General features: G+C 40.2%; 1 protein-coding gene across 1 annotated transcript; it reads left to right on the top strand.

Annotated features, from left to right (window-relative positions):
* Nucleotides 1-570: 570 nt before the first annotated feature.
* Nucleotides 571-17748, top strand: timp2a (TIMP metallopeptidase inhibitor 2a). Its single transcript, XM_044337559.1, has 5 exons — nt 571-980; nt 10439-10539; nt 10633-10741; nt 13800-13924; nt 15636-17748. Exons 1-5 carry the CDS (start codon nt 851-853, stop codon nt 15831-15833), a joined length of 663 nt encoding a protein of 220 aa, XP_044193494.1. The 5' UTR covers nt 571-850; the 3' UTR covers nt 15834-17748.
* Nucleotides 17749-17967: the final 219 nt, after the last annotated feature.

Raw genomic sequence — 17967 nt, 5'->3', positions numbered from 1 at the left:
AGTCCAAAAATTGAAAACAGATTTGTGTATCAGAACTTTGTTTTTTCTTCTTTTCTCTCCCATTAATCATCTCACGACCCCTCAGATTTATCTGGTGACCTTTTGGAGGGGCCCTGACCCCTAGGTTGGTAATCACTGGACTAAACTAGCTAACTGTATATAAAGTAGTTGAAACTAGCTTCACCTCCAGCAGCTACAACAGTAACATGCTGCTCTAACACTGATGCTTCAGTATTAATAATCTAATGATGTCATAAATAATAATATATCAGTCAGAGGAACCAAACCACTACTTTTACTGCGATACTTTAACTACATTTAGCTGATAATACTTATGTACTTTTACTGTAGTAATATTTTTCATGCAGGACTTTCACTTGCAATGGAGTATTTGTACATTACTGCATCGGTATTTCTACTTAAGTAAAGTATCTGAGTACTTCTTCCACCACTGTAAACAGCAGCAGCAGCTCCGGTTGTTCCAGGCGGAGGACCGAGCGCCCCCTGCCGGTTTGACCGTCACCACCGGGGGGAGGAGTCGGCCTGGCAGCTTTATAAAACCGCCTTGATCCCAGAAACGAAAACACTCCCGAAAGACAGACAGCTGCAGACACCGGCAAGAAGACCACCGAGCATACCGTGTAACCTCACCTTTTTATCCCGGAGCTGACTGAGCGGACCGTCCGGTGTTGTTGACGTCGCCCGGTTTCTGTCGGTTAAAGAAAAAACAAACAAAAAAAAGAGACAGAAAAACAAGCGGAGGGTCGCTGGAGCCACACTGCGACGCATCTGCGCAGACAAAACACAAGCCACGAAGAGGGTGGGAAACGTCGCATCAGTGTTGATAAAAATGCCGTTTACCGTTAACGGCATCCTTTGCACGCTCGCGCTGCTGGTCCTGTGGCGGGCGGAGGAGCTCGCGGAAGCTTGCAGCTGCGCTCCGGTACATCCGCAACAGGCGTTCTGCAACGCCGATATAGGTGAGTACAGCACTGGAGACTTGTTGTTGTTGTTGTTGTTGTTGTTGATGTTGTTGTTTACGTGGCCCATGTTGCACCAGGCTCCTGCACGGTAGCTACAGCGGCCTCTTTGCAGCCGCTCAGTCCGCCTCCGGTGCGTGTTGAATGGGCTGAGAGAGGCTGCTGGAAACCGCTGGAAAGGCTGGAGGTGGAGGGTGTTGCTCCTCAAGGCCATGGCCCAGACAGTTTGTGCGCTGCATGCAGACTGCACTCTTGCAGACACATGCAGATCCCATTATCATATTTTATCGTGCCGTGTTGACAAGGATAGCTCTCTAAAATGCACAAGTAGCCATATTTGAAGAGAAGAAATAGATAATATGTTGTTTAGGTGTCATGGTGGCATGCCTTGAAGGGACACACACACCCCCAAACACAAACACAAAGCTTATTTTGAAGCAAAGTCCACCTTAAAATGCAATCTAGCATCACTTTAAGGAGTTAAAAGTGCATTTGTGGCTCTCATTCATGAGTTGTTATTGAACTTTCCTCTAATGTCATTGTTACATCTCTGCGTTGCCCTCTAAAAATCCACAATAACATATTCTTGTATCTCAGGGTGTATAAATGCTTTATGTTTGTGTGAGTCAGCCGGGAGATACAGGAAGCACAGCGGGACCATCGTTGTACATAAATGTCTCAGCTCCGGAGCTCAGAGCTTGACTTGTGTTTACCAGGCTTCACCCTCGGCATTCAGCAGCTCCAGGACGAAGAAGGAGCGTTGCCTGGCTCTGCAGGGCAACGTGGCACAAGAGAGGAAAAGAGACAAGGAGGGAAAGAGCAGAGAGGAGGACAAGGGATGGAGAGAGCGGAGCGGTTGGTCTGTGAAAGAGAAATTTTTTAGGGGGGGATTGAATCTCAACCACAGAATATGTCGCACCGCGAGCTTTCCTCATATTTTTATTTCCATTCCTGCCCTGTTTCTTCCTGCGAGGGGTGGTGCTGGGAGGAATTGCAGGAATGCTGCTGGGGTTTTCCCAACTTTGCTCCCGGTGTAACGCAGGGACACACGCACTTTCAGAAAGGCTGCCATGCATTGGTGAACTCTCTCTCACACACACACACACACACACACACAAAACACACACACACACACACACAAGACATCTGGCTGTCAGTTGAGGGTGTGTTTTCCGGGAGAAAAGCAATAAAATTCACAATCCAAGTGAAAATATGCATGGTATCCATGAGAATGAGAAACTTTTAAGACCACACTACTTTGGCTCCAAAGCGTCTTTTCTTCCTTCTTTTTTTTTTGTCCCATATTTCCCTGCAGATGCACAGATGCGTGTGTGTGTGTGTGTGTGTTGATAAGATAACTGTGTAATATGATATTGCAAAATGACAGCTCTATTTTCAAGTGTGACTCAGTTTCTTGCTGAGCTGGCGGAGACAGGATGTGTTTCAGGATTCGTGTGTTTGTGTTTGGTGTGCTCATGTTGTTTTTAAAGGGTCTGTGAGTCAATATAGCTTCTTCTTCTTCTTTTTTTTTTTTTTTCTCACAGAGGGAGGAGGATGTTTTAAGCTGGGCTCCGACTACAGGAGTTTTAAAATCTTAACCGATTTTGAAATCTGGTTGCATCACACACACACAAGGAGAAACTTCACAGATGTTCTTCTCTTTAATCTCAAACATGCACACACTACAAGATTTGAACATAATGGGGCACTACTACACACACACGACAGGATATTATCAAAGATTATCGTGCCAGAGGGAGCAGTTGCACCACCTCATGTGATCTCATGGGGAAGTAGATGTAAACAAAATAATTTGCAGTGAGAAAAAAACCAAAAGTAGAAGATTAAAAATGGTTGAAGAGATGCGGTTAACACAGGTTTTCTGTTCTTCAGTGAGAGCTGGAGGTGAGATTTTAACTGTTAGTTATAATACCTGTCGACAGTAGTATGCTAGCTAACATTAGCCTCAAGGGCTAGAATGTTTACTGTTGCTTGGCAACGCCGTCAGCTCCCTCTCATTGGCTGTTGTGGTCTTGCTCAGAAAGTAGTGATGTAAACATCCAGATTTTTGATGTTTGAAATTATCGGGGCGGTGTCGATGAGTCTGCGAGCAGTTCTGGAGGTTTAAGATTGGATCTGTAAATCCCTCACATTACCAGAAAATCTGGGCTGAACAAGATCCCAGACCAGATTTCTCCTCCGATTGTCGGGGATAAATCAGCCCACATCTCCTGTAGTCTGAGTTTAAAGTTCCAGTGAAATGTACATCAGTGTCTTTGTCTTCTGTACTGTGACATATTTTCCAGAGAAACAGAATATTTGAGCAGTGTACAGTTACAAGAAGGGTTTAAATCGAATCCTTCGCATTTGATTGGACCATTGAAAAGTGGGCGGGGCTTACAGTTAAGTGCGATACTGAGCTACTCCACACGCACACCTCCTCACCTGTTGTTAAATCAGGGGGAGGACAAGAATGAATTAGACCTCAAGAGCCACATTGTTTTTACCCACTGATATCCAAACACACATCTCTTCCTGTCTGTCTCCATATTACTCTGTTAGCTATTACGACCCACAAACGGTGAAGTGCGGTTTTATAAGATCAGTGTGGCAAGCTACCTGCCCAAAGTCACATTTTATTGATTGAACTTTAGTAAATGCCTCTGAGTGCAGGATGACTCATCAAACATTTGAAACTGTTTTACAGGAAGAGAAAAGAGATGAATAAATAATTAACACAGAGACACTGGATTAAAACTTGGAAAATGTATTTCTCATTTCACTGGGACGTTAAGGCTGCGCAGACCGCTAAACGGCAACAATGACCAATGTCTAAATGCGCCACTATCTTCAGCAGCTAGTCGCTAACTGTCTGTCTGTGAGAGTGAACCAAAACAATGAGCTGAAAGACGCTAAAATGCCCCCATAGAGCTGGAGAGGAACTGCAGAGGCTGTGGGTTCACCATTACAAGTGACCCTTTTGAAATCACAGGTTTGCATTTGATCCACAGTTAACAAATGTATTGATTAGAGCTGCTTTAAAATTTTACAGAAAGATAAACCTCAACGGAGGTTCTCTACAGCAGGTTTATCAGCAGCCTGTTGTATCTAGTAACGACACTGAACCAAAACCAAAACAATGAGCTGAAAGATGCTAAAAAGCTCGGTAGAGTCGAGGGGAATGCTGAGTCACTAAGAGATCTTTTCATATTAGACATTATCATTTGATCCAGTGTTAATATAGAAATATTAATTAATGCAGCTGGATGGATGTTTAAGGCCGCACACACTGCTGAACAGCAACAATGGCTGATGTCATTGTCCAGCGATGATTTCATGAGGATGAAACTGCAACTTTGGTGGATCTGAAAACTCCCAGTGACCCCACCTGCTGGAAGAAACATTGAGATATGATCCTGCAGAAATGAAGAAAGGACCATGTAGAGGAAGAAGGAGCAATGTTGACAAACAGAGAATATGAATAGACTCGATTGTCTGTTTGGGGAGAATGTGCGTGTAGGCAACAACAAAAGCGGCGTTGTCAAAAATTATGTGACATTTGGGGTTTTTTTTTAAAAATGGTTTCCCAGTTGTTGCGTGTTCACACACACACTGTAAATGCTGGAATCAGTAGTGTGTGTGTGTGTGTGTTACCTTCTATTTTTCATGCTAAGTGATGCTCCTGGTCAGACCACAAGCCATAAAAAGCAAGCAGTGTCACGCACCCACCGCATAATGTTACACACACACACACTCACGTAAACATATGAAGCAAACATCCTCTTTTCATATAAATCTGTTGCCCACAAAGGGGAACTTCCCCGGCAGCCCGGCCCAGTCAGACTGTCCGGAGGCTGGGTGGTGTGGAGTCACCCAGCTGTCTGCACAAAACAAAGCAGTGGACATGTAATAACACATGCACACTGAATCAATGTGTTTCCATTTATGGGAATATAAACAAGTTTTTTTTTTCTCTTCATGAAATGTGCATGTGTGAGTGACTGCGTGAGAAAGTCTATGATTCAAAACCTCTTCAAACAATATGAAAGTCTCGGAGGATATTTAAAAGAAACCAATGGATTCTCATTTTCTTAGGCTGATTCTGATCATCAATAACTTTTATATCTGCCGTTATTTGTGTTTTAATTGTGTTTTACATAAATATTTATCTCCAATATCATTGATAGAGATGTCAAAGATCTGTACTGAGGAAAATATTTTACACTTGAACAATAAACTTAATCATCAACAGTGAAAATAACAGACAAACTTCACTAGAAATTAAAGCTGCACTAATTCATATTTTCACATTTTTAAAATAATTTTTCGTGTAATATATAAGGTGGCTATTTCAAACCACAGACAATTTATCATCTCGGCTCTGTGGAGCTTTTTAGCCTCTTTCAGCTCGTTGTTTTGGTTTTTTACAACTTTGTTGTTTTGGTTCACTCTCAGACAGACAAAGGAAAGTGAATATTGGACTTGCATTTGTCAGTTGGCAAGAAACACAATATAAACACAAATAAATGTTAATGTTGCTTTGTGGCAGCTGGATGTTCATACAGTACTACTACTGTTTGCCACAACGTTGTGTTTACAGCTTGTTTCGCTGCCCCCAAGTGGCCAAAAAACCAATAATGCTGCTTTAAAGGTTAAAGTGCTAAAATGATTATTTGATAGACACAAACGTTATCTACAACAGTTTTGATAACCAATTAATAATGATTATGTATATAAATACAAATATAATGATTTGCTTCTCTGCTTTGTATAATTGTAAACTGAATATTTCGACTGTTGCTCGGACAGAACGATGTATTTGAAGACATTGTGACCAAACAATTAATCAATAAATCAAAATAATTATCAAATGAATCAACTTGCAGCCCTATAATACTATAAATAATAGAAATAAAAACACAAATATAACAATATATTACACTTGAGTAAAGAATACACTGTGTACTCGTATACTTTGTGTATATACATCTTAAAACCAGTGAATCTATTGCTTATTGCTCCACAATAGGGCTGCAGCTAACAATTATTTTCATTATTGATTAATCTGACTGTTTATTTTCTCAGTTAATCGATTGTCTTGTCTATAAAATGTCTGTTATAAATTCCCAGAGTCAAAGTTGACATCTTCATATGTCTTGATCTTTACCAACCTAAAGATAATCAGCTGTATGACAAAGAAAATCATTTATTAATCACATTTGAGAAGCTAAAACTAGCTTATGTTTAGCATTTTTGCTTTAAAATGACTAAAATAGTTGCTGATTAATTTACTCTAATCGGCTACTTGTTGGAGCTCTAGTCCACAGTTTTGTCCTGTTACATTGTTCAGGCTCTAATATTTGAGCTTTTTATCCCCTCAGTTGCTCTCTCTGTATCTCTGATGAAAGTTTATTGATCGTCTCTTCTGTAGGGTTTGTTTCATGAAGACCTAACAGAGAAAACCAGAGCTTTCTTCTTCAGGTCTTCATACAGATGTTGTCAGAGGTCAAGAGGGCGTCTCATCTCCGTTCAAATGACAGGTTAAACAGAAGGCCCACATGCGTCTGGAACTGAAACCACATGGGGGAAAGTCGGGGATGATTTGGTGGAGTATGAAAAAAGAAATGGATAGTCATGCGGTGGATTGAATGAGGAGGGGGGAGGGGGGGGCACTTCTTGGGATGTGGTGTGTGTGTGTTCATATGGAGTTTGCATGGAAAACATTGCGTAGTGCGTCTGATAGGCGTTTTACATGTCATTAAGCTTCATCCTGGTCGGGGAGGGTAGGGGAACAGACTGAATGTGGGTCAGCCGGTGGTTTACGAAGGGGGCTCATGGCTGCTGATTGACTGCCGGTGATCAGACGACGTTGGGATCAATCTGTGGTGTAACTCCTGCAGGCCTCCCCGGTAGTCGTGCTGTTTTAGCTTCACGCTGTGTAGTCTGCTGCCTCCGCAACGCGCTGTTTAGACTGCACAGGATCAACCACTTCAGCTTTATTGCTGGGTGAAACTGAGAAGTAAACATGTCTGCAACATCGAGGTGGACAGATAAGCCTCCATAATAGCAATCTGTTGTGAATAACAGAGTAATTTCCCCTCAGTATTGTGCCCTGCTGCTGATTCTTTGCTCATTAGTTTGTGGCTCAGAATGAGGTCAGGAAACGAGAGCGGAAAAACTGAAAGGAATGCAGGAGAGAGCGCCAGCCAGGTATACTGCTGCGTGTGTGTGTTTATGTGTGTATTCTGGCTGCTTCTGCGTATTTGCATAAGCATCAGAGTGGAACTAAAATGCAAAAGTTTTCTTGAGAGGAAGGATTGGTTTCTCTGAAGCACTGATGAATGACTAGACATTTATTTAGCTCTGTGAGCCGCTTCCATTTTGTGTCTTTTATTGTTTATTTGGATCCCAATTAGCTTCCACAAAGAGGTCGCTAGTCCTTCTGTGGTCCACACAACTTGAGCAACGATTAAACAAACCACCATTTAAAATCACATTTATCAGTACAACAGGAAAAAGCTTCATGTAGAGATCAGAAAATAAGTGAAATAACTCCAGTTCCAAGTTGTTAAAATAGCTGATTTGTTCATCTCTGAGTCAACAAAGCTCTCATCAAAGTTTTAATCTCCTCTTCCTCTTTTATCAGCGAGTAGTAATCAACCAAAAAAGAAAAAAAAATGTAATCTGTTTGAATGTCAGTTTGGGTTCATTTCTTAAACATTATGTTTACAACTTAAACTTTCACTTAAACTCGCATCATTGGATTTTTTTTGGCCACTTGGGGGCAGCACAACAAGCTGCAAACCACAGACTTAAAAAATAAAGTGGACGTAGCCACTGTGACGTCACCCACTGGTTTGTAGATTCCCATTTTGAAGCTTCGAGTTTGACATTTTGACCGTCGCCACCTTGGCTTTTTGGAGCTTGGGAAGAGCTCCCCAAGATCCAACTGCAGCGCCGTGGTAGCGACTTGTCAATCACGACGTAGCCACGCCCTAAAGCATACCCTGCTTTATCGTCTATTTTACTCTAAATGGGACCATAATTTGCAAAATGAACATCATGCTGTCTTAAAGACTTGATACTAGTGATTGAGAACATGAAGTCATCAGGAAAGTGTTTACTGCGGTAATAAATCAGGTCATTTTTTTTTTTGTAGACGTCAGTGAAGTCGCCCCCTGATGGCCATTAGAGAAAATGCAGGTTTAAGGCACTTCGCACTGGGAGCTACCAGCTCGCTGCAAACACAACACTTTAAAACATATTATTATCTTTAAGTTGATATGGAAGACTTGTTACCAAACTTGCTTAATTTAATTATTCAATTATCAAAATTACCGATTAACTTTCTGTCAATCAACTAATCAACTCTGTGTGAACTGAATTTACCTTTTATATGAAATAACGCTGTAACTCTCAGGCTAAAAAAGATCAAAGGTGCTATTTCACACATCATATATTTAATGAGTGTGGATATTGTTTAAGCTGTCGTCCTTGTTGACATGGTGACATGCCAGGATGATTATGGATTACCACCTCTTCTCCATCAACCATCAGAATCTGCTCCACTATTGATCAGTGCTGAAACAATTAGGGCTGCAAATAACGATTATTTTCATTACCAATTAATTGTTTGGTCTATAAAATATCAGGAAACTATGAGAAATGCCCAGTTGGGGACATCTTCGACTGTCTTGTGTTCTGATCATTGATCAAAAATCCAAAGAAATTTAGTTTCCCATCACATATGACGCAGGAAAGGTTCAAATTCTCACATTTGAGAAGCTGCAACCAGCAAATTTTTGGCATTTTTTTCTTGATAAACGACTACAATGATTAATCTATTATCAAAATAGTTGCTGATTAATTTTCTGCCCATCAATTAATTGACTAATTGTTGCATAATCGCCATTTATCAAGCAAAATTATTAACATTTGCTGCTTCCAGTTTCTCAATTGTGAGGATTTGTTGCTTCTCTCTTTTTTTTTTTTTTTTTATAAAATTTTATAAATAGAATATTTTGGGGTTTTGGACTTTGTGTGAGCTTTTTCACTATTTTCTGAAATTTTATAGACTAAATGATTATTGATTTGTTTTTTTAAAAAAAAGAAAGAATACAAATAAATAATGAAAGTAATCAGTTGCAGCCCTGTGAGCTACATGTGCAGAAAAGCATGTGTGTCTGGACCAGGGGGAAGAATGAAAAGGGGGAAAAGGAAGTAGCGAGGGAGAAGCAGAGACGTTATTAACTCTGGGAGCCATGAACCCCATATTTGTGTCTGCTCCAAGCCATAAACTGAACCCAAGGGTGTAAGAGCAACGGCAGACAACTCTCTCTGTGTGTGTGTGTGTGTGTGTGTGTGTGTGTGTGTGTGTGTGTGTGTGTGTGTGTGTGTTTATCTATGTGTACGTGTCCTCTGTTCCTGCTTATTTTATGTTTTTTTTTTTTTTTGTTTCTTTTTTTTTTTTCTCTATTGCTCATATTTTCCATTCTGAATAAATGCCCAAAGCATAGCTGAAGCTTGATGTAGTCAGTCAGGCCATTAAAACACACACACACACACACACACACACACACACACAGAGAGAGAGAGAGAGAAATATGCCTCTGGCTAAGTCTTTCTCCCCGTATTGGCTTTCACATTGTATTCTTATTCTCTAAATCTGATTCTTTGATGGTTTCCTTGTTTCATGTTTGGAAGCAGGAAGCTTCGTGCTGCGGGCCAAGTCGGTTCATGTGTCTGTTTCTGAAGTCGTATTGGACCAATGAAACGCCGCAGTTGTGTTTTTCATTGACTGGGCTGCTTTAGAAGCTGAAGCTCGGCGGCTGTGGCTCGTTTTCTTCATTTTCTTGATGTGGTTTGTGCACACGAGACTTCAGACAGCTGTGGATGTTGTTCCTGATGTGGTCCAATCTGCCCTCTTCTTAGCCCGGGATGTGGTAAATAAGAAGAAGAAGAAGAAGAAGAAGCTGAGCCTGATGATTCAATATTATTGTTTATCAGCTTTCAGTGGAATCAGGAACATTGTGACCATGATCTCGTTGTCATTTTGCTGAAGTCTTTTGTTTTCTATTAATGATCTCAAGCTGACTGCGGTTAAAAACTAACACTTGAATCACTAGTACCAGAAAAAATATTGTTGACCATGTCGTTCCTTTTATCCGTAGCGCCCAGCCCTGCTCGAAGCTCTAACACATGTGTTAGTTGGTTTGTGTGTTTATAATTTCAGTTTGTCAGTTTTTTTTTACTTCTAGAAAAACAGTCGACCAGTTTTTCTCAAGGAAAAGCCTCTTAAAATGTGCTGTAGTTGCTTAAACAGCCCTTTTTTTTTTCTTTATCCTTTTTATTTCTCATGGTTTTATTTCTTCATCTCCTCTACTGTGTGTGAGACTCTCTGTGTTTTTGAGTGTAAGGTCACGTGACCTCTGACACACGCTGCTCTGCTTCTGTAACAGTGATTCGAGCAAAGGTGGTGGGAGAGAGAGAGGTGGATTCTGGGAACGATATCTACGGGAACCCCATCAAGAGGATCCAGTATGAGGTCAAACAGATCAAGGTGAGAAGACGCTGGTAGAATGCGTCACCACAGTGTTTTTAGTGAGAGCTGTTTTGATGACCTTTGACCCTCTCGCTGTGCTTTTTGTTCCAGATGTTCAAGGGGCCTAACCAGGACATCGAGGCTGTCTTCACCGCTCCTGTGTCCGCTGTCTGTGGCGTTACCCTGGATGCCAGCGGCAAGAAGGAGTACCTGATCTCAGGTGTGTGTGTTTTCTTATGAGATTTTATTTATTCTCGTCTGCAATTAAAGCAGTTCACAACGTTTCTCTTGTCCTATTGGTCACCTCATCTGTTTCCTTTCTTGGCAAGGGTTTGATGAGAAGATACAAGAGATACCACTCACATATCGGTTAGCTCAGCATAAACACTGGAAGTATAAACACTCACTAGTTAAGACACTTTATCTTGTTTGTTTAATCTGTACACTAACAGAAATGTAAAAATGACACGTTGTATTCTTTACAGGGGTTTGTTTACTTGAACTGTTTTTTTTTTTTCCTGGAGTCTCCAGTGGTTTCTTGGTGATCTCATAGTCTGGCACATAACCCCTCTATAAAACCACAACTTCTCCTTTTTTGTGTGTGTGCTTTGGTTTTTATACGGATCAAACTTAGTTAGAATTAGTGAATTAGTGAGCTTTAGAGGTGCTGGTTGGCAGCCAGGCTAGCTGTTTCCCTCTATTTCCAGTCTTTATGCAAAGCTAAGCTAACAGAGCTAACAGTGGCTCCATACTTGATGTGTTATTGATCTTCTCATCTAATTCTTAGCAACAAAAGTGAATAAACATATCTCATCAAATGTTAAACTGTTCCTTTAAGCATACACTGTGTTTACTGTTTAGTCAGTTACTTAATTGCAAAATCAGCATAAAATTTTAACAGTCAAGTAATAATTTAGGTAATTTATCAAGTAAAAATATCAAATAATTGATTGTTTGTTGTTTATACATGAGGATTTGCTGCTTTACTGTTCTTTGTGAATTATGAGTAAGTGAATAATTAATCATAATTTGTCATAAAAACACATTTTAATATGTTACTCAGGAGTGTGGTAAGTTCTGTTGGGCAATTTTTTGACATTTCGTATCCCAAATGAGGAAGTGATTGATCAACAACACTCAATAGACAAGATGTCTCTGTAATCTGGTGACCGACACAAGTTACGTAACCGCAACTTCCCATCCTTAGTGTCTCTCTACCGTGCTATCAAAAAAAAAAGCCTCCAAAATCCTCACTGAATTAATAAAGAATGAAAATAATCATCGCAGTTGTGATATTAAGAGAGAAAATGGTGCTTTACAGCAACTGTAAAGCTAAAAAGTAACTAATCAGGAGTGATGTGAGGGGAAACCCTTCACATTTATAACATTTACACAGACTGATGATACAATCGCTACAGTCATTTTTTTCCTCTTTAGCAACCGATGTGGACACATTGACTAATAAGACACTGGAAAGCTAAAAAGTCTTGTTCTGGCTGATCACGTTAGCTGACTCGTTAAAAATAACTCAGTGTAGTCCTATAAATACTGCTGCTGTCTGTGATTTCAGTTATTGCAGGGGGAAAAAAAAAACCTTAAGATCGAATATAAAAACAAAAATGGAAAGAATGAAAAGACAGACAGTTACTCAGACAGATAGGAAAACGACAGGAATTCACAGACGTATAATCAGATATCGACTCGCAGGTGTAAACAGCCGGTGCAGACGGGCAGCATCAGGACGGATACAGACTAGAAGGACATTTTTTTTTTTTTTTTTTTTTTTATGTGTGTGTGTGTGTGTTTGAGCAGTAACTGTTTATGTTATTACGGGTAATGATACGCTGCTGACTAAACCCTGCGGAGACTGGGAGTGACCTCGTCTGTCTTGGTACAACTTGTGCTCCTGAGAGTTGTAAACGTTCATATTTTATATCTGGTTCTTCCTGCTTGAGCCGAGATGAACGTGAAGCAAAAAAAACATTTATAGCAAACCCTGAAGGGAACAAGGTAACATTGTTATCCAGGTATCTGAATTACATATATCTAAATGTATGTCAAAGTGACCTTTTTATTCACATTTATGTCAATAAATTTCATTTGAAATGTTTATATTTATTGACATTTTCAAGCATAATGACATTGGAAATACAATGCTTGTAACAGGAACATGATGAGTCACATCTTTGTAGGCATTTATTTAGTATACTCAGTTTTTTCTAGTATCTCAGGTACATTTCATAATGTAGTCTAAAGATAAAAGTCAGTTTTTCAGGACAGTGTATTTCTTTGACATCATTATAGTCCTGGCATCTTTTGTTGGAGGGTTTGCGTGCAGACATATCATGTTTTTTGTCTTTTTTTTTTGTTGTTTTTGGAATCACAAAATATCTTGTTATGTACCTGTCCTACTCACGTGTTATTCCGTCATCCTCAAATATCTTCAAACCTGATTCTCTGTCCAATTTCCGTTTGACGTGGACAGTCCAGTAAACCTTTTTATTGTCATATTTCTAAGCCAGCAGTCGTGTTTGCGTACAAAATCTGGGTTATATTGTGACTGAAAGCGGCGCAGTCAGTCAGTCAGTCAGTCAGTCAGCAGCAGATTGAGACAGCGAGCAGAGGAGACAGAGAGGATCATGATGTCATGCATGCTCTGGTTTCCCCATCGCAGACAGAGATGCACCCGCAAACACTCTGCCCTAATTACATAGAGTTGTAAGAAGAGGAACTGCTGAAGCCAGCGTTTCCTCTCTCTCAGACTCAAGCAGCTGGGAAAGACAGTTAAACTTTCTGCAGCCCGGGGCATCTTTTTAAAATGATTCATCCTTTTTTTCTTCAGTTTGAAGGGTTAACATTTGGAAGAGTTACAGTGAAACATGAGTCAGTCCTGTCTGGGAGGACATAATGTGAAGACTTCAACATGTTGAGAGTTGCTCCGCAGACAGATAGTGGTGAAGTGAGGAGGACGCAGCCTCAGCAGATATGCAAACCCTACTTGAAATATCGCCTTGTTTTGACTGGTGTCACTCGTGCATGAAACATAAGCTCTATGTTATCACAAGGACAGGTGGTCTGTGTTTGCCCCTACAGGCACCAGCCTGAAAAATAACAGATTTTATCTATTTAACCTGTGAATCTGTTATCTGATGTTCTTCACAGCGAGAACATTTCATAGTGACGCATCCGGCGCTCAGCCGCCGATCGTCAGCGATCATGTTTTTGAATGTTGTTTCGTGTGTCGCAAAGCTTTTTATTGCTGTCTCGTTTGTTTACAGGCAAGGGCGAGGGCAGCGGGCGCATGCATGTGACCCTGTGTGATTACATCATGCCCTGGGACTCCTTGAGCACCACCCAGAAGAAGAGCCTGAGCCAGCGCTACCAGATGGGCTGTGACTGCAAGGTAAAGCACAGGATGGCTGTTTATGTGTGAGGTTTGTCTGTCTAAAAAAAAAAAAAAAAAGGAAGAAAAAAAAAAAAATGCAGCAGCTAGTCGTCCCTTCCTGGAGACATAACAGACTAAATGAGATGAGACACGAGCCACAACAACAGATACAACAACAAACATCAGAGCGATGAGTTTGTGCAGAAGAGATTAGTTGATTTTTAATATGTTGACAGAAAATTAATGGACATAAACTTTGACAATCGAGTCATTCATCAAGAAAAAAATGCTCAACGTCGGTTTCAGCTTCTGCAACGAGAGGATTTGCCTTCTTTTTCTTTTCTTTTTTTTCTGTTTTCCATCATGTAAACTGAATATCTCTTTGTTGACCAAACAATCTCATCTCAAGGTCTGATGTAGTTCGTTGGTAAAGTGACATGATCTTGTCATTGGAATGTAGATGTTCAGATTTCCATTTTTGCTGAAGTCTTTTAAGGATCTATCGTGGCTCCGGGAGCTTGGGAAAGACATTTTTCATCAGTTTCTATCATTTTTATAAACTACATTATAAAATATCAACAAATTAAGCGAAAACAAATGCTTCACAGTTTAGGTGAGGACACCTCAGTACTTACTTGGTATAAAGCACAAATTATTAAAAATATATGACTTAAAGATCACTTATTCACTTGATTTAAGTCACTTGATCGATTTTACAGTATATAAGGAAACCAGAAACAACCTCAAACACGACCCTGCTGAAGGCAAGATAGCTGAAAACATTAATAACTCTGTTCTGGAGAAGAGTCGTGACATGTTTTTATTTTGATGGGCTGGTATCGAAGCTCATGCAGCCTGCAGCTCGCTGGATATGTCTTCTCAAAGTTGGAAATTGTTTAAAAGAATAGTGACAACAACATCGACACCACTTTTCTGTCTGTACAGTAAATATGAAACCACAGACAGCAGCCGGTTAGCTTAGTTTAGCTTAGCTTAGTCTGGAAACAGGAGGAAAACAGCTAGCCTGCCTCTGTTCAGAGGTAATAAACTGCAAACCGTGTAAAACCGCAACTTTACAACTTAACTGAGATTTAGAGGTGCTGGTTGGTGGATTTTTGTTTGGACAGAGCCAGACTAGCTGTTTCCCCCTTTATTTCCAGTCTTTAGGCTAAACTAAGCTGTCTCCTGGCTGTAGCTGCATATTCATCAGACAGACAGGAGTGATTTTCTCCTCAAACTCTTGTGTATTTTTTTAAAATGTCAGACTATTCCTTTAAATCATAATACTGCCAGTTTTAGAGTGAGTGTGTTTTCATGTAGACAAACTTCTGGGACAGCAGACAACTTTCTTTAAAATAATAAATTATTGAACATCATCATTTGAATTTGTCAACAATGTCCATACTGGGTTCACAACACACAATTAATCATGTTTCCTTTGCAATAGTGATAACTCAAATCATCAAAAATATAAATAATTGTGATTCAAAAGAGGAAAAAAAACATTTGTGAGCTTTGGTTTCTTCAGGTAAACTCAGGTATTAAAAGTTTTGGTATCTGTACTGAAACTGTGGTATCATAACAGCACTAGAAACAAAATATTTTGCACAATACGCAGCCTGAACAGTGTGTATGTATGTGTGTATATATATATATATATATATATAAAATAGAGATATCATAACTTTCTTCATGCAGTAATGGGAGACTGTTTTGTGTGTGTCTGCAGATTGTGCGCTGTCCCTCTCTGCCCTGTGAGATCTCCGCTCCCGAGGAGTGTCTGTGGACGGACCTGATGATCGAGAAGCAGGTGCACGGACGCCAGGCCAACCACTACGCCTGCGTCAAGAGGGCAGACGGCTCCTGCTCCTGGTACCGCGGTGTCGCACCGCCCAAGAAGGAGTTCATGGACGCCGAGGACCCCTAGTCAAGTCAAGCACGCTTGACTGCCCACTGCACAGCCTGACGAAAATAAATGTAAACGATTCCAATGAAATTTAAGACAGCAACATCAGGCAAAGTGATTTTTTTTTTTTTTTTTTTTTTTTTTTTAAAAAAAAAAAAAAGGCAAATGTGACTGAAATGAACTGCTGGTCTGAAAACAATCTTTAGCCTCTCTTTTTAATTTGCTGTCTGTAAGTAATGTCAGTCAGAAAAGCAATATGAGGGTACTTTCAAGTTTAACGTTGAAGAGGAAAGGCTCGGAGGTTGTTCTCAGACGCAGCATCTGTGTAAAAACAAACAAAATGCATCATGAGACATAGACTGGTCGAGTGATGATGAAACTTCCTCCTGAGGCTGGCGTCAGGAGGATATAAATTCTCGGTGAGACAGAGCACTTCCTGCCCCGCAAAGCTCTTTATTAGCTCTGCTCTCCGACTCCACCAATCAGTCCCCGATCTACGGACAATCATTCGTTACCCATCGTGTTTCTACTTTTATTACCTCATTCTCCATTTTATTCCAAAGCCAAATTCCAAGTTGCCTTTTTTTAAATGATTGTCTCCCCTCTCTCCCCTGAACACTATTTAGTTACTTCTTCTCTCATCTTCTCTGCTGGGAACTGTTTGGCTGCTGGTGACGTACAGTAGGTGACGCCCACGACATGCTTAGTGTTTCTTTAAAAAGAACATGATTCATCTTGCATGGCTGATAGCTTTTCTGGTTTCATTCCTTGTAGCGATTTTAACAGCTGCCTGTGACCATCACACAGGCCTCACTGGACCAGTCTATGCTGTGTGAAGATGAGCGCTCTAAATTTAAACCTGCTCGTGAGGTAAAACACCACGTCTTCACCGCCCCACAGTCTAATCAGAAATGTCCGAAATTCTCCCTTTCTTCTTCAGATCTCCTTCCCCCTCTCCCTTATTCCCACTATGTAGCTGTACAGTACCTATGCATAGACTTTTGTTGTTACTTGATAATTATTATTTACTGCATTAGAACTAGATTTGCACTTTTTGAGGATGAGTTCCAGTAAAGACAAGAGCCTGAACACTCTGATGTGACAGTTATTATCCCCCAGACCGACAGATCCACCTCAGGTGCAGATTTCGCCTATTTTGAGTGCTTTTGGTGATCCATATCTATCCACAAACGCAAGCTTAATATATGCTATCTTTGTCGTAACAGATGAAGTAGGCAGCGGAAGGAAAAACAACAAAAAAGTGGTGTGTGAGAGGTGTGGATATAAGGGATCTTTTTGCAGATTTTGTGTGTGAAAGAGAAACAAAAACAGCTTGTGGGATGTTATTTCAGTGTCTTTGTATTATCTGTTGATTGTAAATGCAAACAGCAGTTTCATAATTTGCCAATATATTCTCGCGGACGGTTCATTTCATGAGTAATAAGGTCTTTACATGCTTAATGTTAGCTTTGACTTGTCTTTCCTGCTCCTTCCAGTTATTAATGAAAGCTTTATCGCTGTCCTAGAAAGCAAGTTACTCAATCGAAGTTTACAGTGCTGTTTTATACACCTCAAGCTACATTAACAAAAAATATATATATGATGGAGTATTAGAGGCATAATTTAAAAGTAAACTCTTTCCATTTTCCATTACTTTGTATTTTTTCAGTGTTATTATTATACCTGTCATGATTTTTGTGTGTTTTTCGCTGTCTTTGTCTACGATGTCTTTAGCTGTAGTGTCAAGTCGAGAAGGTCCTCTTGCGCTGGAGTCACGTGAGAGTGAGAGAGAATAATCCTTTTTGGAGAGGTGTAGAGAAATGAGTATCTTGTGTGAATAGAGGACTGTGCATGTGTTTGATGCTTTGTGTAAGTCCGGGCGAAGGACAAAATATTCAGTATTATCAAATAAAAACTCCACGTTTGAAAGAATAAATACTGTTTGTGTGAGTCATTTACTGGCTGGGCTGCGGGGCGCTGATAGGAGTTTTAGTTTTGGTGAAATGATGCAGAGTGCTGTCAGCTGAAAGTATGGAGGCTCAAAGTGTTTAAAAACAAATCAATTATATGCAGTAAGACATTATTAAATAATTATATGAATTAATAAAGACAAAATACATAATGTAACAATGAAATTGTGAAGTAATCCATTTTT

Source organism: Thunnus albacares, chromosome 20 (assembly GCF_914725855.1).
Source record: "Thunnus albacares chromosome 20, fThuAlb1.1, whole genome shotgun sequence".
NCBI lineage: Eukaryota > Metazoa > Chordata > Actinopteri > Scombriformes > Scombridae > Thunnus > Thunnus albacares.
This window is presented reverse-complemented; position numbering and strand designations above follow the sequence as displayed.

Coding starts and splice junctions, on each gene's coding strand:
- timp2a (XM_044337559.1), top strand. CDS start 851: ATGCCGTTTACCGTTAACGGCATCCTTTGCACGCTCGCGCTGCTGGTC. Junction 981..10,438: donor GTTCTGCAACGCCGATATAG/GTGAGTACAGCA, acceptor CTTCTGTAACAG/TGATTCGAGCAAAGGTGGTG. Junction 13,925..15,635: donor AGATGGGCTGTGACTGCAAG/GTAAAGCACAGG, acceptor GTGTGTCTGCAG/ATTGTGCGCTGTCCCTCTCT.